General features: G+C 45.2%; 1 protein-coding gene across 1 annotated transcript; it reads right to left on the reverse strand.

The window, feature by feature from the left end:
• Window positions 1-2,838: 2,838 nt before the first annotated feature.
• On the reverse strand, window positions 2,839-22,611 carry MUC1 (mucin 1, cell surface associated). Its single transcript, XM_058160737.1, has 7 exons — window positions 22,560-22,611; window positions 16,578-18,421; window positions 14,489-14,550; window positions 10,762-10,895; window positions 8,705-8,817; window positions 7,735-7,881; window positions 2,839-3,561 (listed from the first exon to the last, which is right to left on the reverse strand). Exons 1-7 carry the CDS (start codon window positions 22,609-22,611, stop codon window positions 3,493-3,495), a joined length of 2,421 nt encoding a protein of 806 aa, XP_058016720.1. The 3' UTR covers window positions 2,839-3,492.
• Between the last annotated feature and the right edge of the window lie 506 nt (window positions 22,612-23,117).

The following is a 23,117-nucleotide window of genomic DNA, read 5'->3' on the forward strand; positions in this document are numbered from 1 at the left end:
CACTGATTAATTCTTCTTCTTCTTCTTCTTCTTCTTCTTCTTCTTCTTCTTCTTCTTCTTCTTCTTCTTCTTCTTCTTCTTCTTCTTCTTCTTCTTCTTCTTCTTCTTCTTCTTCTTCTTCTTCTTCTTCTTCTTCTAACTCTGTCTAGTTTTCATATTATTATTATTATTTCTTCTTCTTCTTCTTCTTCTTCTTCTTCTTCTTCTTCTTCTTCTTCTTCTTCTTCTTCTTCTTCTTCTTCTTCTTCTTCTTCTTCTTCTTCTTCTTCTTCTTCTTCTTCTTCCCCTTCCTCCCTCTCCTCCTCCTCCTCCTCCTCACAACCCCCCCAATTGGTAATGAAAGGTCTGCAAGGAAACCACCAAGCTCAGAGAGCACCAAGGACCCCCAGCCCTTCTCTCCCACTTCCACTTCCTCCTCCTCTCTCTCCTCTTCCCCTCCGTAAGCCCCTCTTTCTTCTAGCACTGATGATGTTACTTAGTTGGGTCATGAAACGTCTGCAAGAAAACCACCCAGCTCAGAGAGCACCAAGGACCCCACAGTCCTCCTCCTCTTCCTCCTCCTCCACAAACTCCCCTCCGTTCTAGCACTGATGCCGTTACCTACTCTGGTAATAAAAACGTCTCCAAGAAAACCACCCTGCTCAGAGAATACCCCGGACCCTCCCCCCCTCCTTCAACTCAATCCCGAGCTACAAATATTCTCCTTTATCGGAGTCGTTTTCGCAGAGCCGCCGCGTTCTTTGCCGCCACGCAGACCCCCCCCAAACCCAACTCCTTTCCCCCTCCTGAAAAATTCCCACCGGCGCCGTCTTCTCCATCGTTTCACCAGCTCCTTTCTGCCCCTCCAGGGAGAAGACACACCTGCTGTTCAGGTACACCTGCCCACGGTAGGTAGACGGACACAAAGAAAGGGGACCCGGCCAGGGGTGGGCTTCAAAAATATTAGTAAGGGGTTTTCTGCCCGGTTGCTGGATGGATGTGGCGTCAGCCTCCTGCACCACGGCGGGATGGGGCGTTTTTGCCCTCCCCGGGCTCCGGAGGCTTTTCTCAAGCCTCCGGGAGGGCGAAAACGACCTCCCCAGACTCCGGAGGCCCTCTGGCCCAAATTTCCAGTAGGCCCGTTTTTCGCCCTCCCCAAGCCTCCTGGCGCACTTACCTGCATCCAAAACGGGCTGCGTGGGGACTCCTGAGTGGGGAGAGGAAGGGGAGGGGTGGGGTGGGCAAGGCCAGCCAGGAGTGGGATTTGGGGGAGTTCCCTGAACTGCACAGAATCTTAGCTAGAGGTTCTCCCGAACCCCCAGCAGCCCACCCTTGGACCCGGCCCACGGACCCACTCGGAGGCACCGCAATATTCGCCAACCGTTCATCGCCTGCGACGCAAAACCCTTCCAAAGTCCCATCTTGGGCACCCTCGACGTCTCATCGGGATGAAAGTTGAACGGGGAGTGTCCCGTCAGGAAATCCGACGCGTGTCAAAAATAATAATAATAATCAATCAACATTCTTGGGGCCGATGATGGACAGCCATTCTCCAGCCTTTCTGTCTGCTTCCTCGTTACTCAATTTAGGATAAAGCTCAGTTTGGTTTGCAGCTTTCTTCCGCTGTTCGGGTGGGGCAGATTGAGCGGAAGCGTCCTCTTTGAAGGTCTCCTGTCGGTCGTAAGCCGAGGACTACCTCTTAATTTGTCCAGAAACCAGGCCTTTTGAGACGTCACAGACCTGGTTTCCGCACCAATCGACAGCTCGTTCTCAACTTACGACCGGTTGCTTAGTTGCGATGGACCTCCGCAGAGCTACCTAAAACCCTGTTTCAAAGTTATGACGGCTTCCCCGCCCCCCCCCCATCCCTGGTCATGTGGTCATATTTTAGACACCTGGCCACCATCCCGGATTGACAGCTGTTTTGTGGTGTTCAACGTAGACAGCGTTTTGAGTTTCTTCCAGGTTTTTCAAACCTGGTTTGTGTCGATTGTGGTTTAAAAAAAATTGTTTTGTTTGTTTGTGTTGCATTGGCTACTCTGTCGGGCAAAGACGTTGCTTTGTTGTTTTTTCCCCTCTTTTTCTTAAACCTCGCCAGCCCTCAGGAGCTTAAAAGTCTCCGTCTGCCTGAGGCAAACCTTGTTTGTATTGGGTTTTTAAAGGTGGCTTATCTTTTCTTTTGGCCACGATAGCTAAAACTTCTCACAAAAGCCCTACAATCAATTGGCAAACAGCTTGTTATGTTTCTCTCCCTTTGTGTAGCTGAAACAGTTTCCTAGAACTATCCAGCGGATTATTAAAAAGCCAACCTTCGAGCAATGCTTTCTCCCTGCCTTTAAAACAAGTTTCTAGTCCTCAAGGCACTTCCGAGTATCCATAGGGGCCTTGTGCCTGGAAAATTACAGCTCAAACTTTCCAGAGTCCAATTCTCCAGAGAACCTAACTGAAGTGGCCCTGTCTTCTTTATAACCAGTTGAATAAATTTATTCAAATGAGCGGTACTATTTCCATTCCATTCCATTCCATTCTAAAATTCTATTCCATTCAATTCTATATTTTATATTCTGTTCTATATTTTATTCCATTCCATTCCATTCCATTCTCCTTTTTGTCTTCCAATTATCTTGGAACACAAGATAATTGGGGGGGAAGGGCTGGGTGACCCTTCTGCCTTGAGCATGGCAAGGTTGGTCTAGATGACCTCTCAGGCTCCCTTCCCCCTTTCAGGGTTCTGCGATGGTGAGTGTTTTTTGTTCCCTATTGATTTGCGTTCCAGTTAAGAACTTAGGAAGGGTTGCTTGGTAAAAACCAGGAACATTTGGAAAAAGAAAAACACGCGATAGAAATTAAAATTTGCATTTCATTTATTCCATTCCTTCATGTCTCCAAAGTTGGCTTCTCCGGAACTCTTTTTATTTTTATTTTTTTCAAGAGAGGGGAAGAAAGAAACGGGGAAAGCCCAGAATCTCTCCTTCCTCTCTTTTACGTCCAAAATCGACCCAAAATCGCAGAGCGAACCCTAAAAAAAACTTCCCGCCTTCGATTCTTCTTCTCCGGAGACGCACTCAGCCTCTTCTCCAGCTACGAAACTTCCCAGCCCGTCTCCATAAATTAATAAATTGGCCATAAATTAATCAAGCAAAACAGTCACTCCGTAAAGCAAATTCGTCGCATTGACTTCCTGTCGAGATGCTTGTGGCGGGGAGTTCCACCGGCATGGAGATTTATTTATTTTTTTGGAAAGTAAAATCGCCCAGCTTGGTCAATAAGTCGCTCCCCAGTTTCTAGTCCTCATTGTCTAGGAAGGGCAACGAATTCCTTCTTCACCACCACCCTCCATCCGTAATTCTGTTCCTGGTCAACGGAGGAGGCGAGCAATTCTTCGGAAGCCGCCCCCCCCCCCGAAAAATCATCCCACTTTTTCACTGGGGCTCGGTGGTCCAAAAAAAAAAAAGTTCAATTTCTTTTCCAATTCACCCCTCCCTCTAAAGTCCAGCTGTAGGAAAAGCGCCCCTACAATTCTTCATTTGCCATGGCAGGGTTGGTATAAGAGAAGGGCTTCGTGCCGTTTTTGGGGTGCCCCTAAGGAAGAAGCAGAAAAGAGATTGGAGGGGTTCCCCCCGATTTGTAGCTGTCTCTCCCCCCATCCCCCAACCCTGGTCTCAATCTCCATCCAGGTATTTGACGATTCACACATTACTCTAAACCCGGGTTGGTTTGACGGGTGCTGCTCACATACACACACCCGCTTTCACGCTGGTGCAAATCCTACTGAAGTTGTCAGAGCTTCACAACCTCCCTGGGGGCTTTCGAGAAGCGACTGGACTGAAACGGTGTAGGGTCTCCTGCTCGGGCAGGATGGGGTTGGACTAGATGGCCTCCAAGGTCCCTTCTAACTCTGTGATTCTATATTCAATGGGACAGAAGTTGCCTTTGGAAGTGATGAGAGCTTCATCCCTGGAAGCTTTCAAGAAGCGACTGGACTGCCATCTGTCAGAAACGGTGTGGGGTCTCCTGCTTGGGCGGGGGTGGGGGGTGGGGTCAGACTAGATGACCGACAAGGTCCCTTCCAACTCTGTTCATCTGTAATCTGGCCCTTTCTTGTTAAGAATTCTGGGAATTGAAGTTCTCTGGTGGATTTTACTGTTTGCACGAAGGCCCGTCGTCTGCAGCGGAGAGGGAGGGCTCTTAAAGCCACCGTTTCTGGTTTATTCTAGAAATAAGGGTCCTTGAGTGGCTCAGACTGCTAAGACAGGCTGTTATTAACAGCAGCTGCTTGCAATTACTGCAGGTTCGAGTCCCACCAGGCCCAAGGTTGACTCAGCCTTCCATCCTTTATAAGGTAGGTAAAAGGAGGACTCAGATTGTTGGGGGCAATAAAAGTTGACTTTGTATATAATATACAAATGGATGAAGACTATTGCTTGACACAGTGTAAGCCGCCCTGAGTCTTCGGAGAAGGGCGGGATATAAATGCAAATTAAAAAAAAAATCCTGGCTTGGGCGAGGATGGGAAAGCAGGGATTACAAAGCCCATCCTTCCCTGCCTGCCTACTTTGCCTTTGGTCCCAAGCTGTTTGCAGAAAGTGCAGGGGGGGGAAAAACACGACAGGGCAGAAATGGCCGGTTCGGTTACTTATGTAAAATAAATAAGGAAGGAAAGATTAAATAAATACACCAAAAATAAATAAAACGTCCCAAATTCTCTGGCAAGGTGCGGCAGTGTTTAAGCAGGCAGGACCAGCCGCGAAGGACTCTTGCTGTTTTCCAATGGCTAGAAAAATGAATTGGTCAAATAACATTTTGTTTTTACATAATAATCTACCTAAAGCAAATATACCGGTTTGCATATTATAAAAGATTGCTCCAAAGTTGTGGGTGGAGAAACGAGGGCGGGGGGGAAAGGGGGGGGAGCTTATCACAGTTGGGGGGGAAAGGTAACTCGGAGGGAGGAGCCCGGGTCACCTGGCGAAAGGCCTTCGGAATTGTGTGGGTGCTACGATTGGGTCACTGATTAAGGTGAAGGAAACAAAATTGGTTCGAGATTTTGGGATATTTTTTGTGTTGCTTTCTATTCACAAGCAGCCCTCGGCTAAGTATCAAGTGGGTGCGAGGGAGGGAGAAAGGAAAGAAGGAAATGGAGAGAGGGAGGGATGAAGAAAAGAGGGTGGGAGGATGGAAGGAAGGGAGGGAGGGAGGGAGGGAGGAGAAGAAAGAACAAAAGAAAAAAGAAAGAAGGAAGGAAGGAAGGAGGAAGGAAAAGAGTAAGAAAGAAGAAAAGAAAGGAGAAAGGAAGGAACAGAATGAAAAAGGAAGGAAGAAGGAAGGAAGAAGGAAGGAAGGAAGGGAGAGAGAACACAGAATAGGATCGTAAGGCTTAGAAGGGACCTTGGAGGTCTTCTAGTTCAACCCTTGGCTCATATAATGGAAGATCAAATGGGGAAATACCAAAAGTTAGAAGGCAGGCAGGCAGGAAGGAAATGGAGGGAAGAGAGGGATGGAGGGCAGAAGGAAGTAGAAAAGAAAGAAAGAAAGAAAAGAAAGAAAGAAAGAGTGGAAGGGGAAGGAAAGAAGGAAATGGAGGGAGGGAAGGAGGGATGAAGAAGGGAGGTATGGATGAAGGAAGGAATGAAGAAGTAGTAAGAAAGAAGAAAGAACAAAAAGGAAGGAAAGAAAGGAGAAAGGAAGGAAGGAAGGAGGAAGGAGGAAGGAAAGAAAGAATAAAAAGAAGAAAGAAGGAAAGAAAGGAGAAAGGAAGGAAGGAAAGAGAGAGAGAAAAAAGATGGAAGGAAGGAAATGAAGGGAGGGAGGGATGAAGAAGGGAGGTATGGATGAAAGGAAGGAAGGAGAAGAAAGAAAGAAAGAAGGAAGAAAAGAAAAGGAAGGAAGGAAGGAAGGAAAAAAAGAAAGAAAGAAGGAAGGAAGGAAAGAGAGAAAAAGTAGGAGGGAGGGAAGGAAAGATTTAAGAAAAAAGCTATCTATTGAACAAAACTAATTTCCCTACGAAAACCAGGAAACCCCTCCTAGGCCAAATTTGACCTCCCTGGATTTCTCTTGTCAGGAGGCTTAAAACACAAAAAAAAGGGGAGGGGGGAACCTGAATTTCCCAATGAGAACTAGAAACCTGCCTGGGCCTCTCTCCTTGAGATTTCCTCCCCTTCCCTCCCTCCCTCCCTCCCCCCCAACTCCCCCCCACCCCCAGCCCTGGGTGAGAACTTAACGCAACTGTTGTGTTGAAAAGCTTAGGCAACCTCCAGATGCTTCGGTGTGGTGTGTAAACAGTGTTGGGTCACAAGGGGGGGGGGCGCGGAAACAGCCGGGCCAGCTGAAGGCCTGGGTGTCGTGTGTGCGCCCCCCTCCCCCCCTTGCCCCAATAATCAAGGGCAAACAAACCCTCTGCCAGTCTGGGAAAGTCCCTCTTGGAGACCTGGGGAGGGAGCTGAGCTGAGCTGAGCTGAATATTTGCACAACCGCCAATGTTTACGCAGCGCAATCAAGCACGTAATGGCACGGACGGGGCCAGTTCGGCTTAGATCGGCCCCGCCACTGGCCGGCTGCAGAGGATCCAGGCTGGGCTGTCCTCCCCTGCCGGCTCTGCCAGGCTGGGGAGAGATGGCACCACTCAGCTGGGCATCAGTTCCGCCTGGGGGTAATAGTGGGTGCCCTGAAGTTTGCCTGGGGTCTGGAAGGAAGAGGAGGGCCAATGAGAAATGAGACACACACACACACACTTTTCATTATATGGGGGGACGTAGGATCAGAGGGAAGGGAAGGGGGAAAGAAAAGGAGGGAGGAAGGAAGGAAGGAGACAAGTTAGATAAAGAGGAAAGGAAAAGGGGAAGGAAAAGGAAGAGAGGAGGAAAGAGGAAGGAAGAAAGGAGAGGAGAAAAGAAGGAAAGGAAGGAAGGAAGGGCAAATCAAGTTAGATAAAGAAGGAAAGAAAAAAGGGAAGGGAAGGAAGGGAAAGGAAGGGAAGGGGGAAAGATGGAAGGAAGGAAGGAGAGAGGAGAAAGAAAAGAAAGAAAGAAAGAAAGAAAGAAAGAAAGAAAGAAAGAAAGAAAGAAGACAAACCAAGTTAGATAAAGAAGGGAAGGAAAAAGGGAAGGAAAAAGAGACAGAAAGAAAAGAAAGAACTGACAGAAAAACATAAAAGAATGACAGATGAAAGAAAGAAGGAAGGAAAGAGAAAGAAAGAAAAGAAAGAAAAATAAATCAAGTTAGATAAAAAAAAGAAAAGAAAAAGAGATGGAAAGAGAAGGAAAGAAGGAAAAAGAAAGAAAGGAAAGGAAAGGAAAGAAAGAAAAAAAGAAAGAGAAAGAAAGAAAGAAAGAAAGAAAGAAAGAAAGAAAGAAAGAAAGAAAGAAAGAAAGAAAGAAAGAAAAAGATAGTTTTGCAAGCCCATCCACGGCTGCTGTAACCTCTAGTTCCTGTAGCTGTCCTGGCCTTTGCGCCTTTCCCACCGGTCGGAGGGCAGACCCTCCGCCCCATCTCAAGGTGGCGAAGATATGACCCACTACAGGCACCCCTAATCATCCTCGCCATTTAACGACCCCATAATCCCTTGCCGGGTGGAATCTGGGCAACTGAGCGGAGCCAGCCAAGAGTTTTACTGGCCGGATGCCTTTCCCTTTCACCAATGCGGAGTTTTGTTCAGCAGATATATATTCTCAGGGACGGGCACCCCTAATCCAATATGGTTCGGAGCTCAGTTTTCCCCGAGGCTTCTGGTTCGGGGTTTCCGCAGGGCGCTCTTACCTCGTCGTAAGGGTTTTGCTTGTTGCTGGGGCCCGCGAAGCGGCCGTGGGTGGCGTAGGTGGGGTACTCGTTCATTGGGTGGTACGAATCCCGGCTACTGAGCAGTTCCATGCTTCCCCGTTGCTTCCGTCGGCAGAAGCGGATGAGCTGCGATAGAGCGCAGGAGGAAAACAATTAATGGGTGTGGGGGGGGCTCACGAGTGGCCTGGACTTTCTGAAAATTAACTACGGGTAGTCCTGGACTTAAAAACAAGTTCGTTTAGTGACCGTTCAAAGTTACAACGGTCTGGGATGGAAATTCACTTATCTTCCCTACCGGTTCGCAAACCATCGTCCGCGCACGCACAAAGCCTTTCCTGCACATGTGCAGAGGCTTAAAATCGTTGCGAGAAAGCGATGTCGTGACATCCACGCGGGTGGGCAGAGCCTCCCTGCAGCCGCCGCTACCAGTTCGCCTGAGCCGGATAGAAGTGGCTAAATTTCACCCCTGAACGGCGCTGGGAAGAAAGCGACTTACGACCGTTTTTTTTCGCAGTTACGACCCTCGCGGCGTCTTTGCCCTGATCAAAATTTGGAGGCTCGGCGGCCGATTCCCATTTTACGATGTGTGTGTGTGAGAGACGCGATCCCATTTTTGCGACCTTCTGACTAAGCCAAGTCAAGGAGAAAGCCGGATTCACTTAATGACCGGGTGGCTAACTGATCCGCTGTGCCGTGATTCGCTTAACGTCAGCGGCAAGCAAGGTCGTAAGATGGGGCGAGGCTCGCCGGACACACGTCCCGCTTAACCGCAGGCAGGACGGGCTCAGTGACGGTTGTAAAGTAAGGTAGCCCTCGACTTATGACCGTCTGTTTCGTGACCCCAAGTTGCAACGGTACAGATTTAGGAAGGTTTTTCAACACTTACGGCCGTTGTAGGAGGGGAACCCCCCCCCCACGTTCCCACCCACCCCCCAAAACAGGGACTCACCAGCCACAATAGAGCGAGGAGCAGGAAAAATACGAGGACGGAGACCAGAACCAGAAGAGCGATGCCCCAGCCTGGGACGGTCTCCGAGGGCGGAGGGATGGGGCTGCTACTCACTGCAAAGAAGGAAGCAATAGGGGGAAAAAATCAGGTTTGTGTGGAAATCGTGCAGGAAAACGGCGAGAAAAAACAAGAGTTATGGTTCTAGCGGGCTGTTTTTTGTTTTTTTTGGGTTTTTTTGAGCAATCCCATAACCTCCAGAAGTTGTCAATGCCTGAGCAAGGGGGTTGGACTAGAAGACCTCTAAGGTCCCTTCCAACTCTGCTTATTCTATTCTATTCTGTTCTGTTCTGTTCTGTTCTGTTCTGTTCTCTATTCTGTTACATTCTGTATTCTCTATTATTTTCTATTCTCTAATCTGTTATATTATATTCTTTATTCTATTCTCTATTCTGTTATATTCTATATTCTCTTCTCTTCTATATTCCTATTCCTCTTCTCTTCTCTTCTCTATTCTGTTACATTCTGTATTCTCTTCTATTTTCTTATTTCTATTTTCTATTTCTATTCTCTTCTATTTTCTATTTCTAAATCATAAATCCTTATGATTTATATTGCTATATTGATCATCAATTGTGTTGTAAATGTTGTACCTTGATGAACGTATCTTTTCTTTTATGTACACTGAGAGCATCTGCACCAAGACAAATTCCTTGTGTGTCCAATCACACTTGGCCAATAAAAATTCTATTCTATTCTATTCTATTCTGTTACATTCTGTATTCTCTTCTATTTTCTATTCTGTATTCTGTTATATTATATTCTTTATTCTATTCTCTATTCTGTTATATTCTATATTCTCTTCTCTTCTATATTCCTATTCCTATTCTCTTCTCTTCTCTTCTCTATTCTGTTACATTCTGTATTCTCTTCTATTTTCTATTCTGTATTCTGTTATATTTTATTCTTTATTCTACTCTCTATTCTGTTATATTCTATATTCTCTCTTCTATATTCCTATTCTCTCTTCTATTCTGTTATATTCTATATTCTCTCTATTTTCTATTCTGTATTCTGTTATATTTTATTCTTTATTCTACTCTCTATTCTGTTATATTCTATATTCTCTTCTATATTCCTATTCCTATTCTCTTCTCTTCTCTATTCTGTTACATTCTGTATTCTCTTCTATTTTCTATTCTGTATTCTGTTATATTTTATTCTTTGTTCTATTCTCTATTCTGTTATATTCTATATTCACTTCTCTTCTATATTTCTATTTCTATTTCTATTCCTATTCTATTCTATTCTATTCTATTCTATTCTATTCTATTCTATTCTATTCTATTCTATTCAGTGGTGGGATTCAAGTAATTTAACAACCGGTTCTCTACCCTAATGATTTCTTCCAACAACCAGTTCATCAAACTGCTCAGAAAATTAACAACCAGTTCTCCCGAAGTGGTGCGAACTGGCTGAATCCCACCACTGATTCTATCCTATCCTATCCTATTCTATTCTTTATTCTGTATTCTGTGCATTCTCTCCTCTTTTCTTCTGTTTCTCCCCTCCTCTCCTCTCCTCCCCTCCCCTCCCCTCCCCTTCCCTTCCCTTCCCTTCCCTTCCATTCTTTTAATAAATTAACATTACTAATAATATTAAGAGAGGAAATTGTATACAGGTAGTCCTTAACTTACGACCATCATTGATAATTTCATTGCTCTTCGAATGGTCACTAAATGAATGCCCCTTACTAAATGTCGTAAGCCAAGGATAACTTGTATCATCCTCTTTTAACGACCCCCATAATCCCTTGCGGGCTGGAGTCTGGGCAACTGAATGGAGCTAGCACAGAGTGTTTGAATGGCCGGAGGCCTTTCCTGTCGCCAATGAGGAGTTTTGTTCAGCGGATAATATCCCCAGAGGAAGAAATATCTGCCTCTACCTAGGATCGAATTCGCGGCCTCCTGATTGTGAGGCGGGAGGCTCCACCTCTAGGCCACCGCAAAACTCCAAGGACAACTTGTATGTTTTGTTTAAATTTGCCGTCCTCTTTTTACCTTCCACTTTGCTTAACAGTAGATCTGCTGTGGATGCCGGGCCTGCTTCTCTCAAAATTTTCTCGAGCTCACTTTCTGATTTAATGTTTGTTCCTTCGAAATATAATTTTGACTGCACTGCCACCGAACCTTGGCTGTTGGTTTAAAAGAAAAGAGCGTTAAGAGATATCATATGAAAAAGAAATACGGTATTGAATTATCCACATAATTACGGCAGCACGAATACTAGTCTATGCACAGAACTGGAAAAATTTTAATTGAATTTGATGGGTTTTTAAAGTTTTGTAATTTTATGGGGGAGTATGTTATTTTAACATTTGGGCAAATTTAAATTAGTTTTTTAAGGGATGTTTTTAACTATTGTGTGTATCTGTATTTTATTTGCCTGTTCACCGCCCTGAGTCCTTCAGGAGAAGGGCGGTATACAAATTAAAATATTCATTCATATTCAAATGACAATATACCATCTGAAGACAATGTAATTAGAAAAATCACGGCATGTGCAGAAATGGATAAGCTTACGAAGGAGATACAAGGAAAAGAGAAAACAGAAAATTATCTCGTATGGGAGAGGTGGTATAAATGGTTGGAGGAAAAGGGGGAAAAGAATAATAAAAGTGCAAGGAAAGATTAAATAATGGATAAACTAGGAGTAGAAATGGAAGAACAAATAGGAAGAAACAAATTGTGGAAAGGAAATTGGGTACGCGTGTGTATCTAAGTATATGTGTAAATAAAATAATTAGAATAATATAATATATTATAGTAATATATATATGATATATTAGAAATATATCTATAAAAGTTACATTAGGATAAGAGAGAGAAAATGTATAAGTATTGATCACCGACACAAAACTGTTGAAAAGAAGAAAGTGTTAATATTTCTTTTTTGTTTTGTTTTGTTTTTAAAAATCTGTTTAATAAAAATTATTTAAAAATAAATAAATAAATAAACCACTAGAAAAAGAAATATTTTTGTTGGGCGTACCAGAAAAAGTACAATAAAGGGAGCGCATATCTGATTTTACATGTGTTAACTGTAGCTAGAATTGTATGTGTACAACAATGGAGAAGTAGAAGAGATCTCTACAGATGAAAATGTAATTTAAAAAAAAATTAGAATGTGCAGAAATGGATAGTTAGTTAGTTGACTAACTTCAGATTAAGGAAAAAGAGGAAACTGAATATTTTTTTAACAAGGGATTCATTTTATCAACGGTTAACCAATGAAAACAGAAGTTAGAAACATGGAAATATAAGAGAAGGACTAAGGATTGTTAAAATAGATATGCAAATATTATTATTATTATTATTATTATTATTATTATTATTATTATTATTATTATTATTAACTTTATTCATTAAAAATGAAACTTAGTCAACTGAACATTCAAAAGTACATCAAAAATAGCATTGATTGGTGCTAATGGTTGATATGGGTTGCTGTCAGCGTCCTAGGTATCTATTATTATTATTATTATTATTATTATTATTATTATTATTAATAATAATAATATCAATGTAATGAATATTATTGTAAACGTTATGGTTATTATTTCTTAAAATTATTTGTAGCCAGACACACAGTTTACGTAGAAATGGAATTTTTATATGCAATAAAATAAAAAAAGTGAAAAGGAAGTTAAGAAATTCACGCCAATAAGACATTTACTCTGAATTGTTGACAGTAAAAATAGAACAAATACTTCACCAAAAATTAAAAAATTAATTAAATAAGAAACAGGAGATGGGTAGAGCCAACTACCCTCTCTCTCTCTCTCTCTCTCTCTTCAAACTGCACGCTTTGTTTCTTAAAAATTAATATTTTTGTTCAGGGTTTTAGCTACGATAGACCAAAGAGAATGCAAACTAAAAAGCAAAAACATGGAATAAAAGCAGCGAGGAAGCGAAGAAGAGAAAAAGAGGAAGATAGCACGAAGAAAAGAAAACCGGGAGGACTAAAAGGTGCAGGAAAGAAAGAAGGGGAAGAAGAGAAAAAGAGAATACAAGCCAAAAATAAAAGGCAAACAAAGGAATAAAAGGCAGGAAAAAGCAAGGAAGGAGAAAAACGAAAAACGAAAGACAAACTGAGGGACCGAAAGGTGAAAGAAAGCAAAACAGCAAGAAAAAAGAGAAAGAGAATAAAAGGTGAAAGAAAGCAAAGAAGAAGAAAAAAGGTAATATAAACTAAAAAGAAAAACAGAAGGTGCAAGAAAAAAGAGAAAGAGAATAAAAGGTGAAAGAAAGCAAAGAAGAAGAAAAAAGGTAATATAAACTAAAAAGAAAAACAGAAGGTGCAAGAAAAAGGAGAGAGAGAGAGAGAGAGAAGTGAAGAAAGCGATTTTCTGCCCTCATTGTGACAAACTGAACAGTTTCATTATCTCTTCACCTTCTCTAAATGAATAGGTATAAATTTTTCCTTCCTTCCTTCCTTCCTCTTTCTTAAATAGATAGCTTTTGACTTAAATCTTTCCTTCTCTCCCACTTCTTTCTTTCTTTCTTTCTTTCTTTCTCTTTCTTTCTTTCTTTCTTTCTTCCTTCCTTCCTTCCTTCCTTCCTTCCTTCCTTCCTTCTTTCCTTTCCTCTTTCCTTCCTTTGTTTCTTACGTTCCTTTCCTCTTTTTTTCTTTCTTTCTTTCTTTCCTTCCTTCCCTCCTTCCTTCCTTCCTTTCCTCTTTCCTTCCTTTGTTTCTTACGTTCCTTTCCTCTTCCTTCCTTCCTTCCTTCCTTCCTTCCTTCTTCTTTCTTAAATAGATAGCTTTTGACTTAAATCTTTCCTTCTCTCCCACTTCTTTCTTTCTTTCTTTCTTTCTTTCTTTCTTTCTTTCTTTCCTTCCTTTCTTCCTTCCTTCCTTCTTTCCTTTCCTCTTTCCTTCCTTTGTTTCTTACGTTCCTTTCCTCTTTTTTCTTTTTCTTTCTTTCCTTCCTTCCCTCCTTCCTTCCTTCCTTCCTTTCCTCTTTCCTTCCTTTGTTTCTTACGTTCCTTTCCTCTTTCTTTCTTTCTTTCTTTCTTCCTTCCTTCCTTCCTTCCTTCCTTCCTTCCTTCCCTCCCTTTCCTTCTTTCCTTCCTTTCTTCCTTCCTTCCTTCCTTTCCTTGTTTTCCTCTTTCCTCTTTCGTCTTTCATTCTTTGTTTCTTCCCTCCCTCCCTCCCTTCTTCCTTCCTTCTTTCCTTCTCTTTCTCTCTCTCTTTCTTCCTCCTCCTCCTCCTCCTTCCTTCCTCCTCCTCCCTCTTTCTTTCTTTCTTTCTTTCTTTCTTTCTTTCTTTCTTTCTTTCTTTCTTTCTTTCTTTCTTTCTCCTTGCACTGAGCAGAGTTCTAATACGTAACCAGAAAAATTCCTCCCCCCCCCTCCGCCCACTTCTACTGATAAAGGAGTCAGAACAGTGTGAGAACAAACAAAATAAAATCCCATTGCAAAATGAAAAGCAGCACAAACTGAAGGGTGACACACCAAAACTTGCCGTGGTGCTAAACTAGCAAAGCAAATTTTTTTGTTTTTGTTTTTGAAAGGGCACCAACGGGGCTCACTCTGGTAAAAAAAACAAAAATTAAAAAAAGCTTATTTGGGCAGCTGGTTTCATGGTATTTTGGCGTGCAAAGCCTTGGAGTTAATTGAACGACTCTAAGGGGGGATTGTGGTACCCAGGCTGCTGAAGCCTGCAGCTGCCTTTGATCTGCGACCCCTGAATTTTGAGAGCTTCTCTTTCTTTCTTTTTTTTCCATACCTGAATGAGATTATGTCAAAGCCTGCATAACCGCAACCGGTACAGTTGTACAAGTTGTTGTACTGTGGAAAGAAAAAGGAAGGAAGGAAGGAAGGAAGGAAGGAAGGAAGGAAGGAAGGAAGGAAGGAAGGAAGGAAGGAAGGAGGGAGGGAGGGGCGAAGAAAGGAAGGAAGGAATAGGGTGAAAGGAAGAAGGAAGGAAGGAAGAAAGAAGGAGGGAGGAGGAAGAAGGAAAGAAAAAGGAAGGAAGGAAGGAAAGAAGGAAGGAAGGAAGGAAGGAAGGAAGGAAGGAAGGAAGGAAGGAAGAAGATTAGATAAGATAAATAGGTGGAAAGGAAGGAAGGAAGGAAGGAAGGAAGGAAGGAAGGAAGGAAGGAAGGAAGGAAGGAAGGAAGGAAGGAGGGAGGGAGGGGCGAAGAAAGGAAGGAAGGAATAGGGTGAAAGGAAGAAAGAAAGAAAAAAGAAAGAAAGAAAAAAGGAGGGAGGGGGAAAGGAGGAAAGAAAGAAAGGGAGGGAGGAAGGAAGAGGGAGGGGAAAGAAAAAGGAAGGAAGGAAGGAAGGAGGGAGGGAGGAGGAGGAAGAAAGGAGGAAGAAATAGAGTGAAAGGAAGAAGGAAAGAAGGAAGAAGGAAGGAAAGAAAGAAAGGGAGGGAGGAAGGAAGGAAGAGGAGGGAGGGGCAAAGAAAGGAAGGAAGGAGGGTGGAAGGAAGAAAGAAAGAAAAAAGAAAGAGAAAGAAGGAGGGAGGGGGGAAGAAGGAAAGAAAAAGAGAAAGGGAGGGAGGGAGGGAAGGAGGAAGAGGGAGAGGGGAAAGAAAGAAAAAGAAAGAAAGAAAAAGAAAGAAAAGAAAAAGGAAAGAAGGAGGAGGGAGGGGCAAAGAAAGAAAGGAAGGAAGGAGGGTGGAAGGAAGAAGAAAAAGAAAGAAGGAGAAAGAAGGAGGGAGGGAGGGGGAAAGAAGGGAAGAAGGGAAGAAAAAGGGAGGGAGGGAGGGAGGAAGGGAGAGGGGAAAGAAAGAAAGAAAAACGAAAGAGGGAGGGAGGGAGGGAGGAAGGAAGGGAGAGGGGAAAGAAAGAAAGAGAAAGAAAGAAAGAAAGAAAGAAGAAAGAGAAAGAGAAAAGAAGAAATTGGGTTAGAAACAGACATAGCATCTTTGGCATTCAAAACATAACCGTTTTGCTAATTTCCCACCACTTTTAAATGATGATTTAGTATTTCGTGGCAGCTTTAAGATGTGTGTCTGTCAGTTCCCAGCATTGGAGCTGAGAATAGATTGTGTGTTGAAATCCTCACCTCTTAAAGTTGCCAACTTCGAGAGACCCTCATTTAGATGGTTTCTTGCCCATCCTTTCTGTCCGTTAGGACTGACATCCCCCAAATAGATTCTGTGACAGGCGTTTTAACTCAGGTGAGAAATGTGCGAAGCTGTGCACATTTTTGCAAATCCGAGAGAACCAACAATTATCCTCTGCGCTCGAGCGTCCCTTCTCACTTTATCCAAAACTAATTTGGGGAGCAATGAGGACTAGAAACCTGACCCTGATTTGAAACAAAACCCGCCTCTCCTCAAATCTACGGCTGTTATCCCAGTTTAGGGTACCCAGTTCAGGCTGGGTGATCAGAGATGAATGGGGAAAGACTGATGGGGCCCAAACGAATCTGAAAATGGAATGCGGAGGGAAGGGGGATTTTGCAGCATCCTTCCCCCCCGCCCCCCCGGAGTGGGGTGGAAATGGAGATTTTGCAGTATTCTTCCCCCTGCCACGGCCACCAAGCCACACCCACGGAACCGGTAGTAAAATAATTTGAATCCCACCAATGGACACAAGTGATATGAAGGCGGCCACGTGAATCCTGGCCGGGCCCGCCTGGCCCCGCGAGGTCAAACACAAGCCTGATGCGGCCCTAAATGGAATTGAGTTTGACACCCCTGCCGTAGAGAGACGGTGGGTGGGCTTTCCATAGCTGGATGGAAAATCCACAACATCCTGGCTGGCCACAAAATAACTGCGCCCCCCATCCAACCCCCCAAAATGTCACTGTGTAGAAATGGTCCGACTGACACTTAGGGATTTTCCCCGCCTTGCAATACTCACCATCGTTCCGATGGCTTTCTTCAGCTCCTGATAATAAGGGCTGCTCGGCTCCTCTAAGCTGGAATTGAAATCTTTATTCTCGATGTGGTAGTTGGCATAAAAGATCTTTACAGGACGTATTGTTGTCCTTGACAAAGTGGGAGTAGATGGCGGTGGAGTCGGCTTTCTCGTCATGGAGGTCGAATGAGAGGTTGATGATCTGGCCTCCGTTGTGGGATGTCGGGGTGTCTGTTTGGTTGTCGGCCGAATGGTGGTTGTTTTGGGACTCTTTTCAGGTGTGGGTGTTGGTTTGATCCGTGTTGTGGAGCCTGAGGTTGTCTTATTGGCTGTAGGCCCAATGGTGGTTGTGTTGGGACTCTTGTCAGGTGTGGGTGTTGGTTTGACCCGCGTTGTGGAGCCTGAGGTCGTCCTATTGGCTGTAGGTCCAATGGTGGTTGTTTTGGGACTCTTTTCAGGTGTGGGTGTTGGTTTGACCCGCGTTGTGGAGCCTGAGGTCGTCCTATTGGCTGTAGGCCCAACGGTGGTTGTGTTGGGACTCTTGTCAGGTGTGGGTGTTGGTTTGATCCGCGTTGTGGAGCCTGAGGTTGTCCTATTGGCTGTAGGCCCAACGGTGGTTGTGTTGGGACTCTTGTCAGGTGTGGGTGTTGGTTTGACCCGCGTTGTGGAGCCTGAGGTTGTCCTATTGGCTGTAGGCCCAACGGTGGTTGTTTTGGGACTCTTTTCAGGTGTGGGTGTTGGTTTGACCCGCGTTGTGGAGCCTGAGGTCGTCCCATTGGCTGTAGGTCCAATGGTGGTTGTTTTGGGACTCTTTTCAGGTGTGGGTGTTGGTTTGACCCGCGTTGTGGAGCCTGAGGTTGTCCTATTGGCTGTAGGCCCAACGGTGGTTGTTTTGGGACTCTTTTCAGGTGTGGGTGTTGGTTTGACCCGCGTTGTGGAGCCTGAGGTTGTCCTATTGGCTGTAGGCCCAATGGTGGTTGTGTTGGGACTCTTGTCAGGTGTGGGTGTTGGTTTGATCCGCGTTGTGGAGCCTGAGGTCGTCCTATTGGCTGTAGGCCCAACGGTGGTTGTTTTGGGACTCTTGTCAGGTGTGGGTGTTGGTTTGACCCGCGTTGTGGAGCCTGAGGTTGTCTTATTGGCTGTAGGCCCAATGGTGGTTGTGTTGGGACTCTTGTCAGGTGTGGGTGTTGGTTTGATCCGCGTTGTGGAGCCTGAGGTTGTCCTATTGGCTGTAGGCCCAATGGTGGTTGTGTTGGGACTCTTGTCAGGTGTGGGTGTTGGTTTGATCCGTGTTGTGGAGCCTGAGGTTGTCTTATTGGCTGTAGGCCCAATGGTTGTGTTGGGACTCTTGTCAGGTGTGGGTGTTGGTTTGACCCGCGTTGTGGAGCCTGAGGTTGTCCTATTGGCTGTAGGCCCAATGGTGGTTGTGTTGGGACTCTTGTCAGGTGTGGGTGTTGGTTTGATCCGTGTTGTGGAGCCTGAGGTTGTCTTATTGGCTGTAGGCCCAATGGTGGTTGTGTTGGGACTCTTGTCAGGTGTGGGTGTTGGTTTGACCCGCGTTGTGGAGCCTGAGGTTGTCCTATTGGCTGTAGGCCCAACGGTGGTTGTGTTGGGACTCTTGTCAGGTGTGGGTGTTGGTTTGATCCGCGTTGTGGAGCCTGAGGTTGTCTTATTGGCTGTAGGCCCAACGGTGGTTGTGTTGGGACTCTTGTCAGGTGTGGGTGTTGGTTTGACCCGCGTTGTGGAGCCTGAGGTCGTCCTATTGGCTGTAGGCCCAACGGTGGTTGTGTTGGGACTCTTGTCAGGTGTGGGTGTTGGTTTGATCTCCGTTGCGGAGCCTGAAGAGACTATAAAGATAAATTTTAATCACCTGGGGACGCAGCAACCATCCTAAGTGTGAAAAATAGTCATTCATTTATATCTTCCCGCTCTGTTGCAACTTTGAACGGTCACTAAATGAACTGTTCTAAATCGAGGACTACCTATGTATCATCTGTATATCTATATATCACCTATAGTCCTCGACTTACGACCACAATTGAACCCCAACATGTATGCTGTTAAGTGAGGAATTTGTTCAGTGAGTTTCGCCCCGTGTGAAGACTCTTCCTTTGCCACCGTTGTTACATGAATCGCTGCGGCGGTTTCATATCTCACCCGGTTATTAAGTGAATCTGGCTTTCCCCTTATCGACCTGGCTTGTTGGGTGGTCGCAAAAGGGGATCACGTGACCCCCCCCCGGGACACTCTGACCGTCATAAATGCGAGTCCGTGGTCCAGCCTCCAAATATAAACCGCTGTGTGGGAAACGCTCCTTAAGTCACATTTCTCAGTGAATTTGTAACTTCGAACGGTGACTAAGCAAACTGTTGTAAGTCGAGAACTGCTGCGTAGGTGTATATATATCTGTCCGTTTCGTGCTTTCTAGACCGGAAAGGACAGAGTTCACACAGGCTGCTATTGTGAGTAACTTCCTCCTTGGTTTACGTATCCTGCATTTTCTAGTTTCTCCGACTTCCACACTAGTTCAAAGCAGCCAACGCGGCCAGATTGATCACAGCCGCCAAACTTGGCAGGCCTTCCCGACAGAAACAAATCCAGAATTAAATTCTCCTCCCCTGTCCAGAAAGTCCTCGACATACGACCGTTCGCTTAGTGACCGTTCGAAGTTACCACGGGAAAAAAAGTGACTTAGGATCGTTTAACGACGGTTGCGGCCTCAAAATTTGAATGCATGGCGACGGGCTCGCAGCATCCCCGTGTGTGTGTTTTGTGTGTGTGTGTGTGTGTGTGTGTGTGTTTTGTGATCTCCTGACCTGCCAAGTCAACGAGGAAGACAGATTCGCCAAACGGCCTGATTATTAATAAATGCAGCGCTTCGCTTAACCACGGTGGCCAGAGAAGTCGTAAAATGAGACACGACTCACTGAACAAATGTCTCGCTTAGCAACGGAAATTGGTCCGACGTCGAGGACGACCTGTCTAGGTGATATGGGGGAGAGAGAGATGTGGATGGTACACTGTAGTCCTCGATTTACAAACAGTTGGTTTACTGATCGCAGATCTTGAAAGCGCCAGAAGTCTATCTCTTATTTTTGATGGATGGATTGATCGATTAAATTTTTATTCCGCCTTTACGACTTGCGGGGTTAGGGAGCCACCGTGGCAAGACGGAGCCGATATGGGGCTTCTTGAAGCTTGCGACGGACTTCTTAAGAGTTCCCACCCAACTTTTGAAAAGACTCGGAGTAATTTTTACACCCCTGGAGGAGAAATATCTAACTGCCCCGAAGTTTTGAGGGAGAAACTGTTCTCTTAAATTGGATGTAGCCTCAAATTTTATATTGGAACGATATGACGCTGTAAGCTGACCAGAATCGTCGGTTATGAGATGAAAATTCTTAATAAATAAACAGAATCTCCTCTCTGAGCAGGGGGTTGGAGTAGAAGACCTCTGAGGACCCTTCCAACTCTCTTATCCTGTATTCTGAGCAGGGGGTTGGGCTAGAAGACCTCCGAGGTCCCTTCCAACTCTGTTATTCTGCTTCAGCAGGGGGGGTCAGACTAGAGGACCTCAGAGGTCCCTTCCAGCTCTGTTATCCCGTGTTCTGAACGGGGTCAGGCTAGAGGACCTCCAAGGTCCCTTCCAACTCTGTTAGTTCTCTGTACCCTCTTCTGTTTTCTCTTCAATCATTAGCCCGGATCAGACCAAGAGGCTTCGTACAACGCCTACTCGTTGGTGCCGGCTCAAAGAAAAGAAAAAATTTGGACCGACAGGGCAGCTTCGGATGCTAAATTATGCTCTCGTTTGCTTTCATCTTTAATTTGGCATAGGGCCGGGCTATTTACGGGACCGCCTACTGCTACCAAATACCTCTCACCGACCCGTGCGCTCTCACAGAGAGGGACTCCTCAGGGTGCTGTCAGCTAGGCAGTGCCGTCTGGCGACACCCAGGGGAAGGGCCTTCTCTGTGGGGGCTCCCACCCTCTGGAACGAACTCCCTCCAGGACTTCGTCAACTTCCGGACCTCCGAACCTTTCGTCGCGAGCTTAAAACGCACTTATTCATCTGCGCGGGACTGGATTAGATTTTAAAGTTATTGGTTTTAAGGGGTTTTTTATTATTTATATTGTTTTTAAATTCGGCAATAGAATAAGTTTTTTAATTGTTGTTTTTTAATCTGTATTTATATGTATTTTAACTGCCTGTGAACCGCCCTGAGTCCTTAGGGAGATAGGGCGGTATATAAATTTGAAAAATAAATAAATAAATAAAATTTGTGGGGTGCTATTATCCTGTGCTCAGGAATTCAGATAAAAAGGAATTAAAACGCCGTGTGGGAAGACAGCAGATTCTTGATTCGGGGCATTCCACCGCAGAAATTGTATATTTTCAGCTCCCGATTCGATTCGATTAACAGAGTTGGAAGGGACCTCGTAGGTCATCTAGTCCAGCCATCTGCCCACTCCCAAATTATGACTTCTTTTTCAATTCTGCTTTATTTTCCACCCAAAACCCCCCCAAATTTCTCAGTTCTGTTCAATTTGGATCTAGTCTCCTCGCGTTGATCTCAAAGCCCCTTTTTTAAAAAAAATAATAAATCCATTTTTAAAACATAATATAGGTAGTTCCCATTAACCGTTCGCTTAATGACCGACAGTGGCATGTCCCGTGGTCCCGTGATCAAAATTCAAGACCCTGGACCACCGACTCGTATTTACGGCGGTCGTATCGTCCCCGAGAGCGGGGTGTGTGTGTGTGTGTCACGCAACCGGCCAACACAACGGGGAGTCCACACTTGCTTAACGATATTGTGAGTCACTTAACAACCACAACGATTCCCTTCAGGGCGGCCAGAGAAGCCGTAAAGCGGGGCGAGAACCCCATCGGCGTAATGTCGTTTCCCTCGTCGGCAGAAATGGCAGGGCGCTCCATTGCGGCCGTTAAATCGAGGACTTAACCTCTCTAGAACAACTGACCACTTCGCAAAATTTCTCGAAAAAATGAGAATCGGAGGAAAAGTTTTCCCCGCCACCCCCAAATGATTTGCAAAACTCTTGTCGTCTTTTGCAAAAGATCCCACTTAGAGACAGGTGGATGGGCGCAGCACAGGTGTGCAAGAAGGAGGCGGGGTGTTTAAAATATATATATATTTTAGCCACTTTCAAGCAACTAGGTGTGTCAAGTAGCCGGAAAGCTTTTTAAGCGTGTCTAAAAGGAAAAATGGGGGGGGGGAGGGTGGGGGAGAAAACTTCGGCCAAGAATGCAGCGTTTTCACGCAAGGAAGGACATTTTCAAAGCCAGGTCAAAACGGGGGACCCCCCCTCCCCAATTTCTCCTCCTTAGCCCCTCCCCACCCCAAATGATTTGCAAAACTCTGCCGTCTTTTGCAAAAGATCCCACTTAGAGACAGGTGGGTGGGCGCAGCACAGGTGTGCAAGAAGGAGGCGGGGTGTTTAAAATATATATATATTTTAGCCACTTTCAAGCAACTAGGTGTGTCAAGTAGCCGGAAAGCTTTTTAAGCGTGTCTAAAAGGAAAAATTGGGGGTGGGAGGGTGGGGGAGAAAACTTTGGCCAAGAATGCAGCGTTTTCACGCAAGGAAGGACATTTTCAAAGCCAGGTCAAAACGGGGGACCCCCCCCTCCCCAATTTCTCCTCCTTAGCCCCTCCCCACCTCCACCCCCACCAAAAATCAGCCCTTGCCTCTTGGTGGCCAAGATCTTTTATGCCTCCATCTGGAACCGATTCCCACGCTGGGATCCCGAACGGCTTTAAGATTAAATCGAGCGGAACGGAATACTCAGAAAAAAATTAAAAATAAAAGACAGTAAGGGAGAAGGAATCTATTGTCCCCAGATCTGTTTTCCAGGTTAGGTGGGCAGGGGGGGGAGATCCGCTCCTTTCTACCCACCTAGCAGCCCCTCCCTCCAATTCCTTCCCCTAAACGCCCCCCCCTCCCCTATCTTTGCAAGCCACTCACCTGTAAGGATCAACCCCAGGCTGATGAGAAGGAGAAGGAGAATCCTAGCCATGATCCAGTTTCTAGAGGGATCTAGTGATCGTCCCGTCTTGCTCTTTGCTTCAGGATTAGTGCAAAGGGAAGGTTGGGGAGGGTAAGGTATATAACTGAAGCACCTGAGCTCAGGTAAGAGGCAGGCAGGCCACACCCCAGGGGGCTGGTTCAGGGAAGGAGATCTGACACCAGCAAACGGGCCGACTTCTCAATTTTCTTTGTGGTTTTTCCACTCGAATTTGTTGCATTATTTGTGTGTATCCGTGTGTCTTTTGTCTAGGTTTGTATATGTGCGTGTGTGTGTGTGTAGGGAGTGGGCTCCATCGGTCCCTCTATCCACAAATCTGGATAAGGAAGCATAAAAATTCTGGATCCCTTCGGGTCATCCTCGACTCACGACCAAAGCCGATGCCCGTCGCTAAACGAGGCGGCGCTTCGCTCCATCCTGCTCGATTTTGCAACCTTGTCGGACACGATCGTCGCGGTTGTTCGGGGAATCGTGGGGTCGTTAAATGAATCGTGCGG

This window comes from Ahaetulla prasina, chromosome 17 (assembly GCF_028640845.1).
Source record: "Ahaetulla prasina isolate Xishuangbanna chromosome 17, ASM2864084v1, whole genome shotgun sequence".
Taxonomy (NCBI): Eukaryota; Metazoa; Chordata; class Lepidosauria; order Squamata; family Colubridae; genus Ahaetulla; species Ahaetulla prasina.

Bases quoted from the DNA above. Each gene is read 5' to 3' on its own strand.
- MUC1 (XM_058160737.1), bottom strand. From the start codon at position 22,611: ATGGCTAGGATTCTCCTTCTCCTTCTCATCAGCCTGGGGTTGATCCTT. The intron at 18,422-22,559 runs GTGAGTGGCTTG...TTATCTTTATAG, and splicing joins CCTGGGGTTGATCCTTACAG to TCTCTTCAGGCTCCGCAACG. The intron at 8,818-10,761 runs GTAAAAAGAGGA...CCTTCTTTGCAG, and splicing joins ACTGTTAAGCAAAGTGGAAG to TGAGTAGCAGCCCCATCCCT.